This window comes from Cnephaeus nilssonii, assembly GCF_951640355.1.
Source record: "Cnephaeus nilssonii genome assembly, chromosome: 1".
In the NCBI taxonomy this organism is placed as follows: Eukaryota; Metazoa; Chordata; class Mammalia; order Chiroptera; family Vespertilionidae; genus Cnephaeus; species Cnephaeus nilssonii.
In genome coordinates, this window is record NC_137072.1 from 40,497,284 (window position 1) to 40,521,046 (window position 23,763).

A 23,763-nucleotide genomic window follows, 5' to 3' on the forward strand; every position below is an offset into this window, starting at 1 on the left:
ATAGTGATTCCATCAAGTACAACATTGAAAATACATTTTATCAAGGAGAAGGGATTAAGAAGCACAAACTAGCAGCTATAAAAACAGTCACGGGGATATAAAGTCGATTATATTGTAATAACTATGTATGGTGCCAAATGGGTACCAGATTATCAAGGTGATCACTCCATAAGTACCGTATTTTCTGGCGTATAAGACGACTTTATAACCCAGGAAAATCTTCTATACGCCCAGTCGTCTTATATGCCGGAAAATACGGTATGTAAATGTCTAATCCCTATTTTGAACACCTGAAACTAATACAATATTGTACATTAAATGTAATTGGAAAATTAGAAAAAATTTTTCAAAAGAGAATACATTTTCTCCTAAAAAATATGTGTCAAGTAGCATATATGCATATATGAATACATGCAAATAACAGAAATATTCTTCCATCAAAATGAATAAACATTATAAATGGTAACATATGCATTTATTCATTTTCTTTATGCACAATATATATATTTTTGGAGTCAAAGAACTCTACAACCAGCTCTAGATCTTCTTTGTTGATGCACTATAGAGAGAGCAAGAATACATGAAGTTGATTTGTTCACTTGACAGATAATTTGAACACATATTCTATGCTAGGCATTGTGTTAGGCAATGCCATTATGAACAAGACAGACATGCTTTCTGTCCTTGTAAAGCTGACTGTCTAATAGAAGAAGCTGCCACATAAGCTACTGCAACATAGGATGACAAATGCTGATGGGGAAGTACAGGGCTCTCTGGATCTGAAGGAGTCATTCTCCTGCAGGACATGATGTCTTGTGGAGACATTAAAGCTGTGGACCTATTGCTGGGGAGCGGTTAAAATTCTATACAGGTAAAGCATGTACAGAATTCTGAGAGAGAAAGCACTTCTCTCTCATGGAACTGAAAAATAAATTCAGTATTGCTGAGTCTTGGAAAGGGAGGGTGGTAACAGAAGGAGAGGAAGTATGAAAGAACCAGTTCACGAAGGGCCTTGTAAAACATATTAAGGAGTAAGGACTTTATCATACGGCAAAAGGAAGCCACTGAAAAGATTTAGGCCATGGAGATCAAAGTTATTGTTTGAAAGATTATTCTGACTATAAACTGAAAAAATGAAGGCAGAGAGACCATTGAGAATTCTGAGATAGCAATCTAGATGATATGATGATGATGGTATAGTGGGAATGAAGAGAAGTGAAGAGAGTACCATTTTAGGAAGTAAAATAGGCAGGACTTGGTGACTGATTTTATATATGGGCAGGGTGGGAGGGGATTCTGTCATTTGCTGAGGTTGGAAACAGAAAGAAGAAAGGCTTTAGGAGAAGGATGCTAAGTTCCTTTTTTGAAAAAATGAATTTGAGGTACTAAGGGAAAAGCAAGTACAAATGTTGGGCAAGCAAGAGAATGTTTAGATCTGATACTCTGTGCAGTGCTCTCTACTGGAGATGCACACTGGAGAGTTATCAGTAAGAAATGGTAACTAAAGCCATGTGAGCGGTGATGTTGTCTAAGGCAATGTGTAGAGTGATGAGAGAACAGGCTGTTGGAAGAAACCCTAAGGAACGCCAAAGCTAAGGAGAGAAATAGGAGCTCTCAGTGCAGCAATACTTTTGAAGCCATAATTTGTACATTATTTTATATTCTCCTTGGCCAATTCTATTACCAGAAGTATTAACAGCTATGAAAGTCTTATTTGATTTTTCCCCTCCTTTTACCTTGCAAAGCCATAACTTGGCAATGAAAACATTTAAAATTAATCTACAAGCCAAACAAACATCCCTTGGTTGCTCAATACCTAGCTTTGGCTATGCTGAACCTTCTACTCTACAACAAACCTTTACTCATGCTGCAATTTGCCCTCCGTCAGTTCTGTGACTGTTTCTTAGTTTCCGAGTATCTTTAATGGATTTGCAGCTCAGTGACAGCTAGGAGAGATTTTCTCTGATCAAAACATCTGAGTAAACAGAAATATGTCTGTCAAGAGATGACCCTGGTCCATAATTTCCACATGGAAAAGATCCAAATACATTTTTGGATGGGCCCAGGGGGATTTGCCTCAATATACTTCCTTTTATATCTGTGGGAGTAGAAATAGGAATGTGGCCTCCAGAGTGGCTAATCACTGGTGTGCGGATATATGTTTAACAATTGGCTAGCCAGGAAAAAAGAGCCCTGATTTGTTGTGTTTGCCAATTTTTAAAGTATAAACACCACCACCACCACCACCGGCAATCAATGTCACTGAAATCAGAGTAGGGGGAAATGTACACAGTTGCTTTTGCAAGCCAGTGTGAGCTAGCTCCAGCACATTACTGGACCAAGAATGATCTGACTGGTGGCCAGGAATGGGAAATTACCTTGTATATTCTAGGTGTACCAGTTAATAATGCGGATTTTTTTTCAATAGATGGAGTTACACATATGTTGATATAAATGCGATTTGATATGTATGCTATTTTGTTGTATTGATAAGCTTCAAAACTTCGTATGTCAAATTTTCTGAAGGTGTTAACATCATAGATATTTTTACACTTAAAAATGTTGAATTTCGTGTCAAAAAAAGAGCATTTACGGGAAGTTTTAATTCATTACTTTATTTTGAAGAAAAAGTTATCGTATACTTCGGGAAGCTTATGGTGAACATGCTCCATCTCAAGATACTTGTGAACGCTGGTTTAAATGCTTTAAAAGTGATGATTTTGATGTGAAAGACAAAGAACGTCCAGGTCAACTGAAAAAGTTTGAAGACCAACAATTACAAGCATTATTGGATGAAGATGCATGTCAAACTCAAAAACAACTTGCAGAAAGATTAAACGTTGCTCAGCAAACCATTTCCGATTGTTTTCAAGCAATGAGAAAGATTTTAAAGGAAGGAAAATGGGTGCCACATCAATTGAATAAAAGACAAATGGAAAACCAAAGTCATCAGTAAAATGTTGCTTCAATGGCACAAAAGAAAGTCTTTTTTGCATCAAATTGTGACTGGTGATGAAAAGTGGATTTATTCTGAGAATCCCAAATGCACAAAATCATGGGTGGATCCAGATCAACCATCAACATCAACTGCAAGGCCAAATCGCTTTGGAAAGAAGACAATGCTCTGTGTTTGGTGGGATCAGGAAGGTGTGGGTGTATTATGAGCTTCCAAAACCAGGTGAAACTGTTAATACTGATCGCTACCGACAACAACTAATCAATTTGAACCACGCTTTGATCGTGAAATGACCAGAATGTGCCAGAAGACACGGCAAAGTAATTTTGCTTCATGTTGATGCACCATCACACACTTCAAAACCAGTTGAAGACACGTTAAAAGATCTTGCCTGGGAAGTATTAACCACCCGCTGTATTCACCAGACCTTGCTCCTTCAGATTACCACTTGTTCCGATTGATGGCACACCCACTTTTTGAGCAGCACTTCAAAACATACGAAGAAGTGGAAAATTGGGTCTCTGAATGGTTTGCCTCAAAACAAGAAAAGTTCTATTGGGACGGTATCCACAAATTACCTGAAAGATGGGGGAAATGTGTAGCTAGCGATGGACAATACTTTGAATAAAGCACTTCTGATGTTTCTCTTGAAATTATCGTGTTTTCTTTGATTACAAAATCTGTATTAACTAGTAACTGTAATCTAGTAACAGTTTAAGATATGAGAGGAATAAATTCTAATACTGAATTTTTATTCTATTGAAAATTGATTCATTCACCTATATTCAGTTTATTTGTAGATCTTTTGCCTTTGAATTGAAAGCTGGTGGTATGAGTAATGTATCAATAACTTAGCATTTGTCAACTTATATATATTTTTATAAGTGATAAGTTTCTAAAATTGATTTGTATATGAAATAGAAACTATTGAGAATCATTTTCAATCTACTTCTTTATACTATGAACCAAAGAAATGACTGGTTTCTTTTCATTTTGGGGTATCAGAATAGTTTGCATTCTAATATATTTCATAAAATAAAATATTTATTTCCATCAAATAAGCAAAGTTTGCCTTTTTCCTATCAAAGCAAACACTTTGATGGTATACTGATGTAATGAATAATATATGCAGAAAGAATAGCAGCAAAATATCTAATTTCTTTATATAATTTAGTATATACACTATTAACACATTGTGCAGAAACAGTATTGTTAGTATACTGAATAATTACTATTAAAACTTACTTTTAAAATACTTTCAACATCATGCACTGGTGGAACCAGAGCTGTCATTATGCATACTATGTCTTTTTCACATTCCAAAGGGAAATTAAAATTCCTGGTAGCATAGAGAAGAACGCATTTTTTAATATTTAATGCAGGTATAAAAAATCTCATGGCTTCCATTAAAAACTTCACAATTCCACTGTGCACAAATGAAGACAGCTTTTCAAATAACTTACAGTTTGCCGAGTTTATAAAAGTGACCATAAAAATACTGCAAGCCCAATAAAAACACAATGGTATAGTATAAAGTCTTTTTTCAAAGTCAAACTTTAAAAGGCCTATATTTATACAAATGTACAATATGTTTTAGTACCCTATGACTGGTATTTTTGTTCAGGATTATCTGATTTTAGAAATCTAACTTGAATATTTTTCATTAATTTTCTGCTTTAGAATAGAAAACACCGAGAACTTATAGAGTAAATTTAAAAAACAGGATTGGGCAAAAACTTCACCAAGTGGACTAGTAAATACTTTACATGCTTTAGTTATTGCCCTGCCAAAGGTAAAAATGACCCAATGTTCCATTTTTCTCTTATTTAACTTGAATTTTTAGATAATCATCTTAACTACCTCTCCTTTGTATATATAGAAAATCTTTGAGACAAAAGTGTAAAAATTTTAGGTTCTCTGACAAAAATCCAAAATGTCACTAAGCCATTTTCCATTTTCAAAGTGTATTTAAAGAAATGCTTATTTCAATATAAAATCCCAAAGTGCTGAATGAAGACACATTAATAATTCTACTTTAGCCTTAGAGGAATATTATTACAATTGGCTGTTAAATTCCATTTAAGCATTTGTTTTTTATTCTGTAATACTGTAATTTCCAATACATATATCAAAGAAATGAACTGACCTCCCCCCCTCAAAACAATAGTTAAGTATTTCAGCTATAATACAAATCAAATTTTGGGGGAAAAAAGTAATTCATTACAAGATAAATTGATTTTTAAAGTCTTAGAATAATTTTTATAAAAGAACTATAAATATAAATTTTGAAAAACAACACTGCAAATGTCTCTCTCTAGGAAAAAATATACAACTTGTTAGGTACAAGAAAATATAGCATTACTATGGGGTACAATAACTATGGATCTGGCTTATGAGACTTTAAAATCTCACAAAAAGTAATTAGCACCAAAATGATCTAAAACTCCAAATGATATACTGAAGTGATTCCAGGCCCACATGTTTCATTATAAAAAAGTTATATTTAACTTGGGAAGTTTCCCAAGCAATAATAAATATACTATTGTCAATCTGTAGAAGATGTGCTAACTTTACTGATTTTCATCAAAACATTAAGGTAGTGTATAGTAATTATCATATACAATGGTTTGGGCTGAGCAGGGACAATAAAAGTCCAAATTATTTCCCAAATAATATGGGGTTATTTGGTGGGAGTGGGTGGGGAGAAATTCCCCAAGTACAACTTATTTTTAGCGTATTGTTTCATCATTTTTCTTCTAAAACATTTTACTGGAGCTCTTTATAAGACTTATATTGCCCAATTTGAACTGCATATCCTGTTATTTTCCCTGCTCACTTGGTGGTGTTATTTAAGATTTGGCATGGGAATAGGGATATTTAAAAATGGGCACAGATTATAGTATTAACACAAGAATTTTGAATAAGCTACAAGATGTATATTGAACCCTGTTATAATCAAGAGTTGAGTTTTATTTTAAACAATATCCACTTATAATTATATTATAAAACAGCACACAATTTGAAACAAGGCAAGCTTTTTGGCTTTCATGTAGTGAAATATATAACTTCACTAATTATATATATATATGGCTACCAAATGTCAATCAACAGCTCATTCAGCCATATTTTAATGTTGTACATAAATAATGACAAGGCAAAGAACAGCAACTAGTCCAAAGGCTTGTAGGCCAAGGAACCACAGCATAACCCAAAAGAAAATGATGATCACTGGTTCCACAATCCGTTCTCCAAGGTACATCCTCGTAAAGCCCATGTTGATGAGGTTTTTGTTCAGCTCACCAAAAAGTGTTCCCATCTTTTTGTAGTCATCTCCAACAGGATCGCCAGCGTGGTTCTGTGATTCTTCACAATCCTTTAAAGACAGTCAGACAAAACAAAACAAACATGAAAATGAGAAATAGGTGAAGGTTTTTAAGAATAAAGGCTACCTCATAATTCTTCTTTATCTTCCAAAGTACTGGAAGTAAGAATTATACTTCTGATAATCATTCAATAAATACTTGGAATGTTCCTTTTGATTGACATATAGAACTGTGTCTGTGCTCACCTTCCAAGAATGTGGAAAGCACTGATTTATTTTCTGTGAAAATCAGCGTTGACTGGACCTTCAACTACCAGAACACTGATTCACAAGATGAAGGAAGGACCTGATTAATTTCCATTCATTCTCTAATTTCCTGGAATTGCACAAAGACAGCTAGCTGCTTACATGAAGAGCCATGTTTGTACTGCTCTTATCAGTGGCCATGATTTCAGAATAACCCTTTCCCAGCAATCTTCTTTTTTGAGGCAGGGGCCTGGATTTGTAAGTAAGCTTTTTTTTTAGTGTCTTCCTTTGACACTGATACTTTAATGATCTTAGCCTCAGATGATTGGAGCATGTCTTGCTGCTACTATTGAGCAATCCTTAGTCATTACTGCTATGATCTTTCGGCCTTTGCCTCAGCTAAGGAGACTTCAGCATAGGCTCTGTCTAAATTCTACAAATGTCTTAAATGCCTCTTATTAATCTCATAGAAAGAAATACATAGTTTACAAATTGAAATAATTTTGTACAATAAGCCCAAAAGTTCACCTAGAAGTCAAGTCCGTTCCCCAGAAAATGTTCATTTGTACCCAATTATACATGACAAGAGAAAAATTCTGATACCCAAAAATTATCCAGCTGCCTTCTTATCGACACTTGCAGATTTACCACTTTCACATTATGCAATGAATAATGATTCTTGAATTGTTTAAATCACCCAGAGCTAGTAAAAATTCAACATTGTAGTAGGATCCAGCCCTTTCTTTCAACACCACAAACTTTTTGCTTTGGCTGTGATTGCCACAGGACTGAGTGGGATAGCTTCTATGTTTGCCCTTCAATCCATGTCATTAGAAGTTTCTCTCTGCTTGACTTTTTGTTAGTCTCCTTGTCTTCAAAGAAGCTGATACTTTAACAGCTTAAGCCACTTAGTTCTTGTTCTTTAAGATCACAGTTGTGGTGAAAGAAACATGCCTGACTTGTGAGCAATAACCATCACGGATTTTCTACTATCGTAGTCTATAATCACTTTTAACTTTGTTTCCAGGTCAATCACTGGACATTGCTTCTTACTGGCAACATTAGCAGTGGATTTTGTAGGATTAGGACCCATGATGAATAAAACAACATGAGATTATATCAAGCACGAGAGAAAATGATGCATGCAAGAGATATAGCAAACACTAGATATATGAGGCTGCTGCCGGTGTAACACAGGCATATTATTTTTTTTTTATGAGTATAAAGAATACACTCTAAATGATAAAAAATATATAGTATAATCCTCCTATATAATAAAGAGGTAATATGCAAATTGACCATCACTCCAACACACAAGATGGCTGCCCCCATGTGGTCAAAGATGGCCGCCCCCATGTGGAAAAAAGATGGCCACCACAAGGTGGCCAGCATGGGAGGGCAGTTGGGGGGGAACCAGGCCTGCAGGGGAGGACAGTTGGGGGGGACTAGCCCTGCAGGGGAGGGCAGTTGGGGGTGACCAGGCCGGCAGGGGAGGGCAGTTAGGGGTGACCAGGTCGGCAGGGGAGGGCAGTTGGGGGTGACCAGGTCGGCAGGGGAGGGCAGTTGGGGGTGACCAGGCCAGCAGGGGAGGGCAGTTAGGGGCAATCGGGCCGGCAGGGGAGCAGTTAGGCGTCGATCAGGCTGTCAGGGGAGTAGTTAGGGGGTGATCTGGCAGGCAAAAGCAATTAGGGGCAATCAGACAGGTGAGCGGTTGGGAGCCAGCAGTCCTGGACTGTGAGAGGGATCCCAGGTTGGAGAGGGTGCAGGCTGGGTTGAGGGACACCCCCTCCCCCCGTGCATGAATTTTGTGCACCAGGCCTCTAGTAAGTACATAAACCTGTAATATAAGTTTTTTATCATTATCAAGTATTATATACTATATATAATTGTATGTGCTATACTTTTATACAACTGGCAACGCAGTAAGTATATTTACACCAGCATTGCACCACTACATTGTTATGGCTATGATGCAAGTACACAATAGGAATTTTCAGCTCCATTATAATCCTACCAGAGACCTGGCGCACAAAATTCATGCACAGGGTCAGGGTGTCCCTTAGCCCGGCCTGCACCCTCTCCAATCAGGGACCCCTCGGACATCCCTCTCACAATCCAGGACCGCTGACTCCTAACTGCTCTCCTGCCTGCCTGCCTGATCGGCCCCTAAATGCCCTCCTGCTGGCCTGGGTGCCCCTCAACTGCCCCCCCTGCCGGCCTGATTGCCCCCCAACTGTCCTCCCCTGCTGGCCTGATCTAGCCCCCAACTTCCCTCCCCTGCAGGCCTGGTCACCCCTAACTGCCCTCCCCTGTCAGCCTGGTCTCCCCCCAACTGCCCTCCCCTGCTGGCCTGGTCACCCCCAACTGCCCTCCCCTGCCGGCCTGATCTCACCCCCAACTGCCCTCCCCTGCCAGCCTGATCTCACCCCCAACTGCACTCCCCTGCCGGCCTGTTCGCCCCCAACTGCCCTCCCCTGCTGGCCTGTTCGCCTCCAACTGCCCTCCCCTGCCAGCCTGATTGTCCACACTGCCCTCCCCTGCCAGCCATTTTGTGATGACGTGGGGCGGACATCTTGTGATGACGTGGGTGGCCATCTTGTGACGAAGTGGCGGCAGCCATCTTGTGATTGATGTCGCATGATGCCACCTAGGCTTTTTTTAAAAAAATATATTTTATTGATTTTTCACAGAGAGGAAGTGAGAGGGATAGAGAGTTAGAAACATGGATGAGAGAGAAACATCGATCAGCTGCCTCTTGCACACCCCCTACTGGGGATGTGCCCGCAACCAAGGTACATGCCCTTGACCGGAATCGAACCTGGGACCTTTCAGTCCGCAGGCCGACGCTCTATCCACTGAGCCAAACCGGTTTCGGCTAGGCTTTTATTATATAGGATGGGACCACTATTATATATGTGGTCTCTCATTGACTGAGACGTTGATATGTGGTACATGACTATAGAATGTGCTCCAGTGATCATGGAAAGGTTGCTTTTATAAATATTTTCTGATTGACTATGATTATGGAGAGACAAACATTAAGGAGGAAGAACAAGGACAGAAAAATTTCAATCAGTTTCAGAGGGCTTTTAGACTGAAAAGTCTTCTCCCAAAAAAATACTGGAACTTAATCCACTCTACCATCTCACTCAACCTCTCAAAAGAAAGACATTTCTTGAAAAAGATCTTGTTACTTTCATTTAAAAGGGCAGGAGTTTCACATTTGCAAAACACCAACAAGAGAGTTTCATTCTGTAATAAACAAATGCATGGAATATATATTAAGAAAGAAGTAGTTTTATATTTTAAAAATTTCTGATTACTTATATATTTAGCCCTTTGGGCTTTCATTTTCTCCTTGCAGTTTAGAGCTCACAGTCTACCATTTTCACTATGACTTCATAGCTATATGATCTCCCCGACTCCCTGACTTACAGTGGCCTCCAATTTCCCTCTTTCTTCTACTGGGCTAAAAATTGTGCTCAGATGCATTATCCTGGTGTTCTTAGTACTTCCTCCATGTTATCAATCCTTTCAGTCACCTCTTGATAACTGTCCATCCAATTCCTCATATTTATTGCTCCAAATCTTTGTCACATTTTTATCTTCTCCCTCCTAGAGGTATTGCTATTTCCTTTTAAGGTTAACAATGAATCATAATCCCAAATGCTTCCACCCATACATCTAAGTACAAAAATGGATTTTATACTGTAACACACCTTTTCATTCCTAAAGCAAAAGAAGCAAAATAGAAATCCTGATTAGAACTGGAACACTTGTCTATCAGGCACACTTCCTCTTAAGACAAAGAAAGGCAAAATTATTACAAAATCAGAGGCACTAGTCAGAATCTGAAGCACTAAATAGATGACTGATTCTTAAAAGCACTAGGTCTATCACTGATGCTGCTGTTATGGTTTTTTTCACCATAATCTATTGAAAGTCACCCCAACATTTATGACTTTGTGAATATTTTTATTTTAAGTCAGATTTTAGAATAGAAGTTTTAAGTATGTATCTGGGCCAGTGATTTTCAACTGGTGTGCAGCAAGAATTTTTAAAACATACAATACCACACTGGTTGAAAATTGCTGATCTAGGCTAATGCTATATAGCTTTATGAAAATTTGAAAATAGCATAAGTTTGCTTATCCTATCTAATAAAGAGGGAATATGCTAATTGACCCTAACTCCCTCACAAAGATGGCGGTGCCCACAGCCAATAAGGAGGGAATATGCTAATTGACTGTCACGCCCTCAAAGATGGCAGTGCCCACAACCACAAGATGGTGGCACCCAGTCCCCTCAGCCCTGCCTGCCTCCGGAGTCTCCCAGTCCCCTCAGCCCCCCAGCCGCCCAGGGCCAGCCCAAGGCGCAGGCAAGCCTCAGATGGTGGCTGCCCAGCCACCCAGGGCCGGCCCCAGGGATGATCAAATGACTGAACAAGCAGGCTGCGTGGGGCGACCAGGCCGGCAGGGGGGTTAGTGAGGGATGACCAAACCACTGAACAAGCAGGCTGCGTGGGGCGACCAGGCTGGCAGGGGGGACAGTTGGGGACGACCAGGCTGGTGGGGGGGGTGGGGCATTTGGGGGCAACCAGGCCGGTGGGGGGCAGTTGGGGGCGACCAGGTCAGTGGGGGGGGTGCAGTTGGGGGCAACCAGGCCGGCAGGGGTGGCAGTTGGGGGTGATTGGGCTGGCTGGGGGGGGGGGGCAATGAGGGGTGACTGGGCCGGCAGAGGAGGGTAGTTGGGGGCAACCAGGCCAGCGGGGGGGGGGGGCAGTTAGGAGCAACCAGGCTGGCAGTGAGGGGGCAGTTGGGGGCAACCTGGCCGGCAGCAGGGGGGAAGTTAGGGGTGACCAGGCCAGCGGGGGGGGGGGCAGTTAGGGGCGATCAGGCCGGCACGCAGAGGCAGTGAGGGGCGATCAGGCAGGCAGGCAGGCAGGCAGGTGAGCAATTAGGAGCCAGCAGTCCAGGATTGTGAGAGGGTGCAGGCTGGGCTGAGGGGACCCCTCCCCCGTGCATGAATTTCGTGCACCGGGCCTCTGGTGCTATTATATATCTTTTCCCTATCATATTTGAAGAGTTAAAGATTAACATGACTGGTATGTTTAATAGAACTCTGCAAATATATGAGCCATCCTTGTTAGAATTATGTTGCCTTTAAGATCTATATTGGAAATTTTGTCTCAGAGCAAAGTTAACCATACTTAAGAATCTGACAATATGTCAAACAGCTATAAAAATGCCACTCATATAACAATGTTTGGGAGCTGTCTGTTGTGTTCTACATAATAACAACTTCTTGTTTTTTATACTGCACTTTTTGTTAAATCTAGTGACTTGGCTAATTATTTTCTTTGCAGTTCTGAAATAACCACTATGGTGCAGTTCTTATAAAATAAAATGCCTATTAAATTATCAATCAACCATTTGGACAAAGTGGGGGGAAAGTTTAATTGGTTTTCATATGACACTAAATAATCTATAGGAATTTAGTCTTGTAGATAAAGAGAGTATGTAGGTTTATGATATTTCTTATGGAAAAATTCTTTGAAAAACAGTCTTATCTATATAAAGCCACCTTGTTTTATAATGAAGTATATTATTTTTTTTTTAATTTTAGGTGAATGGTGATACAGTGAAAATGACTACAAGTTTTCTGCCTATTGTAATAGTCTGTAGTTACATTATTCTCTCCTCTCAGCATGTTTGCACCTGCATTTTATCCAAGATGTGTTGTGCACTACCCGTGGCAAGCCTGCTCGGTCCTGACTGGTTTACCAGACTGGCAGCTGTTTACTTCCAGGAAACCACCCTCTGGTTCTTAGTATGTGTCGCGTCCTCTCAGAGAACCACTGATCCTTGATTACTGAAAACTCCAACTCTAAGAATTCACAGTTCTTGACTCACAGAACAGTCTGGCTTGCAAAGTAAACCCTTTAGTTAACTTAGTTCAATTCAATAAATAATAATTGAATGCATACCATGAGCAAGGTAAGTGCTCTGGGGCATGCAAAATAAATAATCCATACTCCCTGAGTTGCTTAATATATAGGAAAAGATACCAGTATGAATCACTATATTAAAGCATGGCTGCACACTCCCTTACTAGTAAAAATCATCTGTACTTTTATACAAGATTCATAGTTTTATCTTCCTGAGCATTACTTCTCAGCTCAGGAAACCTTTCAGATTTCTAGACTTGTATGGTCAACTGTCTATTCAGCATTTCCTCAGAGATGTCTTACAGGAACCTCAAACTCAACATGCCCTGTACCAAACTCAATCATTTGCCCTACACTTGCTCTTCCTTCAGGGTCCCCTACCTCCGTGAATGGCATGACCCAGAAGTGCAAGCGAGAAGCCTGCTAGTCACGCTATATGTCTTTATCGCCTTTGTCCTTTTGGCTCAACTTTTGCTAGCTCATTTCCCTCTGAGTTTGTGTTGGAACTCGTCAGGGACTTATCTGTAGGCCAGCTTTTCTTCTTTATAGTCTCTCCTGATGGAGATTTTATTAGTGTTTCTATGATTTATATGCTGAAGACTTTAATTTTTAATTAATAAATTTTTATGTTTTCATTGATTTCAGAGAGGAAGGGAGAGGGAGAGAGAGAAATAGAAACACCAATGAGAAAGAATCATGGATCAGTTGCCTCCTGCACATCCTCTACTGGGGATTGAACCTGCAACCTGGCACCTGCCCTAACCAGGAATTGAACCGTGATCTCCGGTTCATGGGTCGACGCTCAACCCCTGAACCACATGCGCAGGGCTAGACTTTAATTTTTTAAATCCCACTCTGGCTAAGAAAAACATTATTGGTGAAATATATTTAATCTCCTTAGAAAAAATACCCCTATAGTTTAAATTTGATCCCCCCCATTTTTTAAGTGAAATCCCCCATACTATTCCATTTATTCAAATAAACTTATTAAATACACACATTCCAAGCATTTGCTCATCACAAAAACGCCGTAAGGCAGATGTTATTATACTCTGGGGGTGAAGCAATGTCCCAAAATCAGTCATCCAGCCAGGATTTGAACTCAGGAATCTTCTGACTATAAATTCTGAGTTCTTTCCAATAAACTGCTCTTCAAACCTGTAAATCCCTTAGTGCAAAGGAAATGAACCAGGTATTAAAAAGAAAGCAATATATTTGAACAAATTCCTTATGAGGTGAGATACATGACAGATACTCCTTAAGAAATATAAAAATGAAATTTGCTAATGGAAGTAAGTCCATAATTCAATTTATTTTTTCCTCTCATCTTTTCACAAAGGATTTGAATTTCCTTGCGTAGGAACAAATAAATAAAATAGTAATAAAAAAATAAAGAACTGGAAGAGGGGATAGGTGAGATAGAATTGAAAAACTTGACTGGGGAAAGATATGTTGTTAACACAATTACTAAGACTGAGCCTTACATTTGGCTCTCCCTTCCTGGGGAGTCAAAGCAAAAGGAGAAACACAGGCCAGTAAGTACTTTTCACTTCCTCTAGGCCTGTGCAAGTATCAGCTCAGCGAGCCTTTCATGACTGCCTTGTTTAAAATAACAATCCTACCCCATACCCATACTCCCTATCTACCTTCCCTACTTTTATTTTTTTTCCCCAAAAAAATAACCCATGGATGTTTTGCTCATTTATTCACTGTTTCTTTCTCTCCCTAGTACAGTGTTGTGCCTGTTTCTGTTTGTGTCTTTGTGTCCCCGCTGCCTAGAGCAGTGCCTGGAAAACAGTAGGAGCTCAATAAATTTTTTTATAAATTAAATTTATTGGGGTGGCATTGTTTCAAGTATACATAAGATTCAAGTATACAATTATATAATCATCTACATATTGCATTATGTGCTCACCACCCAAAGTCTAGTCTCCCTCCATCACAGATATATTTGACTCTCTTTACTCTCTTCATCCTCCCCCAAACCCCTTACCCCTCAATAACATTTTTCAATGCATGAATGAGAAGCTATCAAGGGTATATGTATATGCTATTCAAAAAATAAGGAATAATAAATACAGAAAATGTCTATAATACAATGACTATAATTAGTTGTTAAAGCAATTCATATTCAATATAATACAAATGGAGAAAGAAAATATCTTCTGCATATGGCCAGATGGTTAGCACAAATGGATTCTAAAATTAGTAGCCAAGGATAGAATATACAAATACTGATTTCCAAGTAGTTAATAATTTAAACTCCAAAGGGAAAATATTATCATCCAAATATGGCTGAATCATTATAGCCTTTTCATTATATTACTACTAGAGGCCGGGTGCACGAAATTCATACACGGAAGGGGGTTGTCCCTCAGCCCAGCCTGTACCCTCTCCAGTATGGGACCCCTCAAGGGATGTCCGACTGCCCGTTTAGGCCCGATCCCAGGGATCGGGCCTAAACGGGCAGTCGGACATCCCTCTTACAATCCAGGACTGCTGGCTCCCAACTGCTTGCCTGCCTGCCTTCCTGATTGCTCCTAACTGCTTCTGCCTGCCAGCCTGATCACCCCCTAACCACTCTGCTGCCAGCCTGTTTGCCCCCAACTTCCCTCCTCTGCCAGCCCGGTCACCCTTAACTGCCCTCTCCTGCAGGGTTGATCACCTCCAACTGCCCTCCCTTGCAGGCTTGGTCCCTCTCAACTGCCCTCCTTTGCAGGCTGGGTGCCTCCCAACTGTCCTCTCCTGCTGGCCATCTTGTGGTGGCCATCTTGTGTCCACATGGGGCAGGATCTTTGACCACATGGAGGCAGCTATATTGTGTGTTGCAGTGATGATCAATCTGCATATTACTCTTTTATTAGATAGGATAGAGGCCTGGTACAGGGGTGGGGGCCAGCTGGTTTGCCCTAAAGGGCGTCCCGGATCAGGTGGGGGTTCCCTTGGGGTGTGGGGCGGCCTGAGAAGAGGGGCCTGTGGTGATTTGCAGGCCGGCCATGACCCCTGGCAACCCAAGCGAGGCCCTGGTATCTGGGATTTATTTTCCTTCTACAATTGAAACTTTGTAGCCTGGAGCGGAGCCAAGCCTGGGGCTCCCTCCGAGGCAGGCAGCCATTTGTGTTGGGGTTATAATTGAAACTTTGTAGCCTTAAGCGGGTGGGCACGGCCAGGGTGTGCGGAAAGCTTTGCTTCCCCTGTTGCCGGCGGCAACCCTGGCCTGCTCTCTCAAGCTCCATTCTGCCGCCATTTGTTTGAATTTGTTTACCTTCTATAATTGAAACTTTGTAGCTTGAGTGGAGGCTTAGGTCTGGCAAGGGCAGGCGGAAAGCTTGGCTTCCTCTGTTACCTAGGAAACCTTGCTCTCTGTGGCTGTAGCCATCTTGGTTTGGGTTAATTTGCATGCTCGCTCTGATTGGATGGTGGGCGTGGCTTGTGGGTGTGTCGGAGGTATGGTCAATTTGCATATTTGTCTATTATTAGGTAGGATTAAACTATGTATGCACATATACTGAATAATGAAGAAATAAATATGGCATTTTCTTTAAATTTTCTTCATATATTTATTATCAATTGTTTTACACAGTTGGTCATGCTAAAATAGTTAATTCTCTATGAAGAAATCACTTAATTCTCAACCTACTTTAAATTTAAAAGCTTAAACTAAATGTGCTTCTTCACTCCTGTGAAACTCTTGAATAGATGAAGTTGTCTCTGAAACCAATACCATTCAACATATGGATAAAATATGCTAGAATGATATGAACAAGAAATTGGGATTTGTGTGCTAATAAAAAGTAGACATAGCTATGGAATCCTTGGAGCAGCAATACTTTGTTTTTTGGTAGTTCTTTTAGTATCAGGTTAATTTTAGTTCTATAACTCATCAGAAAAAACTTCAATAGAAATCAATCCTTGCTTTTCACATGCATATAAGTCACATACACATTGAACAAATATATACAATATTACCATGAAAGGAGATTAGAATAGAGTTAATATTTTCTAGTAGCATGAGACATTATAAAGAAATGGAGTACCCTCTATCCACAAATTACTCTGTGTGGTGATTTTTATAAATTACCTTCTTTATTACTAATAAGGAAATTAAGAATAAGCAAAAAATTAAAAATATGGGGTGTCTCATGAACAACGATGCATTGTTTAGAATATTATATAGCCTTCATGGCTTTTGAGCTATTTTGCAGGTCTGTAGAAAACTGACAGCAATGCAAAGTAATTCTTATCTATCCACATGTAAACAAATTCTGTTCCAGGGAAGGTTCCCTCCCCTGCCTATGGAAAGAGCCAGTAAGTTTCATGTCCACGTGTAAGTTCATTTCAACATATATTTTCTCCATATACTTATTTTTGTTTCTTTGCTTTTTTTCTTTGAATCAGATGTAACACTTGCTGGGTCCCTCATTAATAATCCGATCTAATGAAGAGGGAATATGCTAATTGACCATCACTCTGTCACAAAGATGGCGGCACCCACAGCTGAGGCCAAGTTCCCTTAAGGAGCCTTAATGAGCAATCAGCAGGGACCTGAGGCTACGCCCTCCCCCGCCCCAGTGGGGCTTGCCTGGGGACCTCAGGCCTCGCCCCCCACCCAGCAGGGCTTGACAGGGGACCTCAGACCGTACCCCCCGCCCTGGCGTCAGGCTGGGGGACCTCAGGCAGCACCCACCACCTGGCGGAGCTTGACAGGGGACCTCAGGCCGTGCTCCCTACCCAGTGGGGCTTGACGGGGGACCTCAAGGTGCACCCCCAGTGCTGGGTCGGGGGAACTCAGGCCGCATCCCCCTCCCAGCAGGACTTGACGGGGGACCTGAGGCTGCGCCCCCCACCCAGTGGGGCTTGACAGGGGATCTCAGGCCGTGTCCCCAACCTGGTGGGGCTTGACGGGGGACCTCAAGGCACGCCCCCCCTGCCCCATCTGGGGGACCTCAAGGCCACGCCCCCTATCCTGGTGCCAGGCCAGGGGACCTGAGGCTATGCCCCCTGCCCAGCGGGGCTTGACAAGGGTGGGACTGGCCGGGTCTGGATCTAGCCCAATGGGGGGGTGGCGGCTGGGTCTGGGTCTCACGCGATTTTGAGGCGCATGTGGGTGGGCGGGGACTTGACTCTGGGTCCTCCTTTTAATGTGCACGAATTTCGTGCCCTGGGCCACTAGTGAGTTAAATAAAATCCTTAATGCCTGTTCATTTTACATGTAATAAGAGCTATAACATTACCTCTTTTTGCAAATAATCCTTTATAATCGCCATTATTAAAAATGGCTAATTTGCATTTTAACTTACGTTATCTCTGGGTTTCATTTATTATCTTCCTATATTCACTTCAAGAACAGTTAGAAACAAATTTAGAGTAATTACGTAGATTAATAACAGTATTCCACAAATTTAGAGTAATTACGTAGATTAATAACAGTATTCCACACCCTATGTTCATTAGCATTTCACCTTCTTGATATTATGGTGGTTTTTAAATGCAACATATCAAGGAACACAATCCTTGCCTAAATTCTTACAAATGTCTTACAGGGCTCATTAGTTCAATGGCAACTAAAACCACTAGTTTCTTTGTTGTTGATTCTGATAATAGAATATACTCCTGTTATATACAAAGTCCTCTCTCTAATTTCTGTCATGATCATTTTTTGCCACATTGCTTCAGCAAAAACATCAACTGAGTTTTTACCAACATACTAGTATCACTTTGTATAGAAGTTTTTACAGGCTCTGTACTACCTCAGAGATACCAGATTAACTGTCTGGAGCCTAATGTGATCTCTACTTTCATGGAGATTGTGGTTTAGTGTGAACCTGTGAAGGGGTGAATGAGAAGTGGCAGAGAATAAACACGTTAACAGATAAATAATTTCAAATAGTGTGAGAGCTATAAGGAGAATAAAACAGAGCAGTGGAAGAGAGGAAGCTGATGATCTGACGCGCTGCATAGGAGAAATATGGGGAAGAATCCGGAGACAGAGCTGAGCTGGCTTGCCTTGTGCAGTGATTGTGACTGTGATCCACAACTAGATATATTTTATTTCTGGACCCATATAAACTAAAGTTCCATGGCACGACACTCATACCATCTGTGATACATTTGAACAATTTCTATCCTATCCTATGCTATCCACAATCTACTAAGTTGATTTCATGCCCCAACACTAGCTTGATGGTTAAGAACTCAGGCTTTAAGCATGGGTTTAAATCTGAACTCCGCTGTGATACTTTGTGTTATTTAACCTTGCTGTGCTTTAGTTTTTAAATCGTTAAAGTGGAGCAATACAGTATCTACTCATGAGGTTTGATATCTGATTTCCCTTCAGAAAGACTAAACCAATTTACACTTCTAACTTTAGTGTATTCTTATTTCATATACTGTTTCTCTAAACCCACACTATTCATCTTTTTAATCTTTAACAACTTGATAGGTAAAAAATCATTCCTAATAGTTTTAATTTGCATTTTTTTATTTATAGTGAAACTGACATGTTTTCCTGCTTATTGGATACTAAATGTAGTTGCAGTTTCATTTACAACACAATGTGCAAAAATATGTTAAATAAAAATTTATAATTATATAAATCTTCACCTAACCACAGCATTATATATTACATAATTTATAACATGTTTACTATTACATTTAGAACTTGTTTGTCAATGCAAAGTTATAGCATCCATTTATACTATTTCCCATTAAACTACATATAACCAATAAAGAAAAAAAAAGTTTTTGAGGAGATGGATAAAAAATTAATGAGAATATCAGCTAGTTCTTGAATTAGTCTTTGAAATTAGTATAAACCAAACAATATTAAAATTTGTATTCATTTTCATTTTAACTAAAAGGATTCAATACTTTAAATCATAGTTGCAAATATAGACAAATGAAACAACCAAGTTTTCAAAAAGATACATAGAGTATCAGCCGTATCTATCAAACATATTAAAAGAGTTGCCTATTGTAGTGGAAGAGTATGCCATCTATATATATAAAAGCCTAAGTGACTGTCCGACCGTTCGCCTGGCAGCTATGAGGCACAATGATCACCAGGGGGCAGACGCTTCAATCAGTAGAGGAGGGAGCCCGATTCCTTGCGGAATTGGCCATGGGTTAGGTTGCTGCTGGGGCACTGTCGGCCCTGAATCTGCTTCATCCGCACCCCGGACCCAGAAAGGAGGGAGGAGGGAGCCCGATTCCTCACGGAATTGGCCATGGGTTAGGTTGCTGCTGGGGGGAGAGCAGGAAGAGACTAACCAAAGATCTTATATGCATACTAGAGGCCCGATGCATGGATTTGTGCACTGGTGGGGTCCCTTGGCCTGGCCTGCGGGGATAGGACAGAAACCAGCTCTCCGACATCCCTCAAGGGGTCCCGGATTGCAAGAGGGCGCAGGCCAGGCCGAGGGACCCCACCGGTGCACGAATCTGTGCACTGGGCCTCTAGTTCATAATTATACTAGAGGCCCGGTGCATGAAATTCTTGCATGGTTAGGGTCCCTAGGCCTGGCTAGTGATCAGGGCCGATTGGGGCCTTCTGGCTGCCGGCCAGGGCCTTCCTTCGATCCGTGCTGCCCCCCTGGTGGTCAGTGCACATCATAGCAAGCGATTGAACTCCCAGTCTCCCGGTTGAACTCCCGAGGGGACACTTTGCATATTATCCATATATATATATATATATATATATATATATATATATATATATATATATATATATTTGAACAACATACTACTTGTTTTTAAGAAATGAAGCCTCTGGTGACATTATCAAGTGCCTTGGATAATACAGGGCAGTACAGCAATCCCCCCTTATCTGAGGAGGACTATGTGCCAAGATCCCCAATGGATGCTGGAAACCAGGGATAGTACCCTAAATATACCATGTTTTTTCCTACACATACATACCTGTGATAAAATTTAATTTATAAATTAGATGCAGTAAGAGATGAACAATAACTAATAATAATTAAACAATATACTGTAATAAAAGTTATGTGAATATGATCTGTCTCTCAAAGTATCTTATTGTACTATACTCACTCCTTTTTCTGTGATGTGACATGATACAATGCCTATGTGATGAGATGAACTGAGGTGAATGACTTGGGCATTGTGACAAAGTGTTAAGACCACGTATAGGGAAACTTGAACACAAGCACTGTGATACCTTGACAGTGGATCTGATGTCCCAGGTAGCTACATGACTAATGGCAGGTAGTTTGTACAGTGTGGAGACGCCGGTCAAAGGGATGATTTATGTCCCGGGCAGAAAGGAAGCAAGTCTTCGAGATATTTCATACTACTACTCACAACAGTGTGCAACTTAAAACCTATGAATTGTTTATTTCTGGAATTTTTCATTTAATATTTTTAGACTGCACTTGACTGAAGATAACTGAAACCATGGATAAGGGGGAACTACTGTATGCTACCTAAAGATGGAATAGCTTGTCTATTGAAAGTAGCCAAATCAAACATCTTTTCCGAAAAATAACTCTCCTTCTCAATTCTCAACTTCTAGCAGTGACAAGAGCCTCTTTTGTATGTAATTACCTCTGAAAACATGGGATAGGGAACTCTGATTGCAATCAGCCTGATGAAATTTGCCAGTCACGAAAAATCGAACTTAAATTCCCTGCCTCTGTAGATGATCTGCATGTATCTAAGTAAAATTTTGATCAAGAGAATAGAAAACAAAAATAAATTTATTTCACATTAACTAGAAAAGGGAATAAAAAAATGTGAAACACAGATGTTAGAGAAAAATTATATCAAAGGTAGTATAGTAAAAAATCACAAATGAAATTTAATTTTCTTAACATGTGTTCACATATTAAGTATTAATAATTTATCCTTCATTTTCCAAAAAGTTCAAAGCATATTCACCATGATTTCTCTTTGCTCAGAATTTTGATAAACTATAGCTGTTGCCATAAGAGACTAGCAACAACAAATAAAGCCAATCACTTCTTTCTATGCCAAGATAAGGCAAAGCTACCAATGAGGTTAAATGGAAAAAAACACTGGATATGGGAAAAGATTAGATCAGAGGAGAGAAAGTATCTTTTGTTTCAAATTTATTAGAAATTCAATTTCTCTGCTCAAATAAAACTAATCCTTGATTGTCTTATCAATTCCCTTAAACACACACACACACACACACACACACACACACACACACACTTAATGAACCAAAACATGACTAGTTGGGACTCAGGGATTTTGAAGATATGTGACTGCTACTGCAAGATAAGATTGTAACTACAGAGAAGATAGAAACTAAAGACACTGTGGCAAAGGCTTAAAGAAGACTTGAATAAGGATATAGAGTTTCTACTTAGGCCTCTTAGGGCAAAGCTAATGTCACGGTACATGTAGCTTTCCCTTTAACATTGCTTTCAATGATCAGGCAGTGGAGAAAACAGGAAGAACAACTCCTTACGATGCCAAAAAAGAAGGCCTTAAGAGAAAAACCAGAAAAATGTTTAAAAATATTGATTTCTTAATTTCACACTTATTTTGAATAAGAAATTAAAAATAAATTGGACAGTGGGTGGGTATTCTTTTTCCTAGCAAGGATCAGTGACCTACAACAAAAAAATCAACTGAAAATCTACACAAAAAGCAACATAGTGTAGGTTGGCAGGTTAATTTTTAATTTTTTAAAATCCTCACTTGAGGGTATGTTTTTATTTTTTTAATTGATTTTGAAAACATTGATTGGTTGCCTCCTATATGAGCCCCAACCAGGATCAAACCTGCAACCTATATATGTGCCCTGACTGGGTGTTGAACCCACAACCTTTTAGTGTATGGGGTGATGCTCCAACCAACTGAGCCACCTGGCCAAGGCAGGTTAAATTTTTTTAGATAAATATAAAGTATCATATAATTTTTAGATTAGGAAATCTTAATGTGTTTTTCAGTAAATAAATATTCATTCTTGAAATCTGAAAATTACATATATTAAAATTATGGACAAAAAAGGGGTTCAATGGAAAACAATCTCACAGGGTGATCTCATAAAAAATTCCTAACTGGGAAGGTCATGGTGGGTAGTCATGCCCCAGGCATATAACTTCTTTATTTTTGCCTAAAGCAAGCCCTGTCCAGTTTTTGTGCATCAAGTTATCACACCTTTGGAATATCCACTTTCAGATCCCTCCTTCTAATACATGACCACCTTTTTAGACCCCTCCTTCTAAAGCAATGACCACCCAAAGAGAGAACCTGCAATCCAATCCATGTGTGAACACACTCAAGAGTTTAGCTATTCTGTAATTTGATCCCCGCCTTTCTTCCACCTTCATGTTTTACATTTCCTCCTTAATCTCAAATTCATAAAAGAAACTGCAAGCTTTTCCTCAGAAGCATTTTTTTCTGTTAAGATCTTGCTTCTAGGTATATTCTCTGTTTGGCTCAAATAAGTTACTATAAAAATTCTCTACCAGTTTGGATAGTCTTACATCTACAAAATTCAGTACTATCATGTGGTTGGTTGATAGGAATAAGAAGGGAACCAGGGGATAAGATGAGGGTGAAATGCCCTATTTTTCTGTGTATAAGATGCCCCCATGTATAAGACGCCCCCCTACTTTTCCAACCCCAAATTAAGAAATCAATATTTTAAACATTTTTCTGGTTTTCCTCTTAAGGCCTTCTTCTTTTTTGTCATCGTAAGGAGTTGTTCTTCCTGTTTTCTCCACTGCCTGATCATATACTCAGTGGGAGGAGGTCCAAATTGTCTCTCTGCAGCTCTACTTCCATGCTCTTTTGCATAGCTGATTACATTCAGTTTGAATTTTGCGGAGTAAGACAATTGCTTATCAGTATTTAGCTTTTTATTTTTTGACAGCTTTATGGCTCAGAATGCTTGGGTCCCTGCTGCATCTGCACATTCTCCATCTCCACCTCCACCTCCAATTATGGCATCAGCTGAAGTCAGTAACAATAAGGCTCGTGATTGGAGGAAGCCTGTTTGACAAGGTATGGGCAGCTACGCACCAGCACTGCTCCCTCCTCCGCTGACTTCCGTGTATAAGATGCTCCTTGATTTTCAGTCTAATGATTTTAGAAAAAAAAAGCATCTTATACATGGAAAAATACGGTAGGTCTCTAATAGTCATTGAGGGCCTACTATATGCTGGCATTTTGTATACAAAATGTCACGGAATTCGCATAAGAACTTTAAGAAGTGAGTAGCATTATACCTATTACAATGATAACATTGAGTCTCTAAGGCAGTAATTTTCAACTGGTATGACACAAGAATTTTTAAAA

At 39.9% G+C, this 23,763-nt stretch overlaps 1 protein-coding gene across 2 annotated transcripts in view; it reads right to left on the reverse strand.

The window, feature by feature from the left end:
- Nucleotides 1-560: 560 nt before the first annotated feature.
- Nucleotides 561-23,763, reverse strand: part of FAM241A (family with sequence similarity 241 member A) — a 32,544-nt gene continuing 9,341 nt past the window's right edge. The window contains exons 2-3 of one of the 2 annotated variants that reach the window (XR_013813349.1): nucleotides 4,202-6,329; nucleotides 561-2,752 (exon numbers count right to left, since the gene is read on the reverse strand). Coding sequence is in view for 1 of the 2 variants with exons in the window: in XM_079767428.1 (XP_079623554.1) it covers nucleotides 6,084-6,329 (246 nt within the window). In the remaining variant the exon portion in view is untranslated. Of the gene's footprint in view, nucleotides 6,330-23,763 lie in introns of both variants that reach the window. The other variant, XM_079767428.1, reaches the window with a different exon arrangement.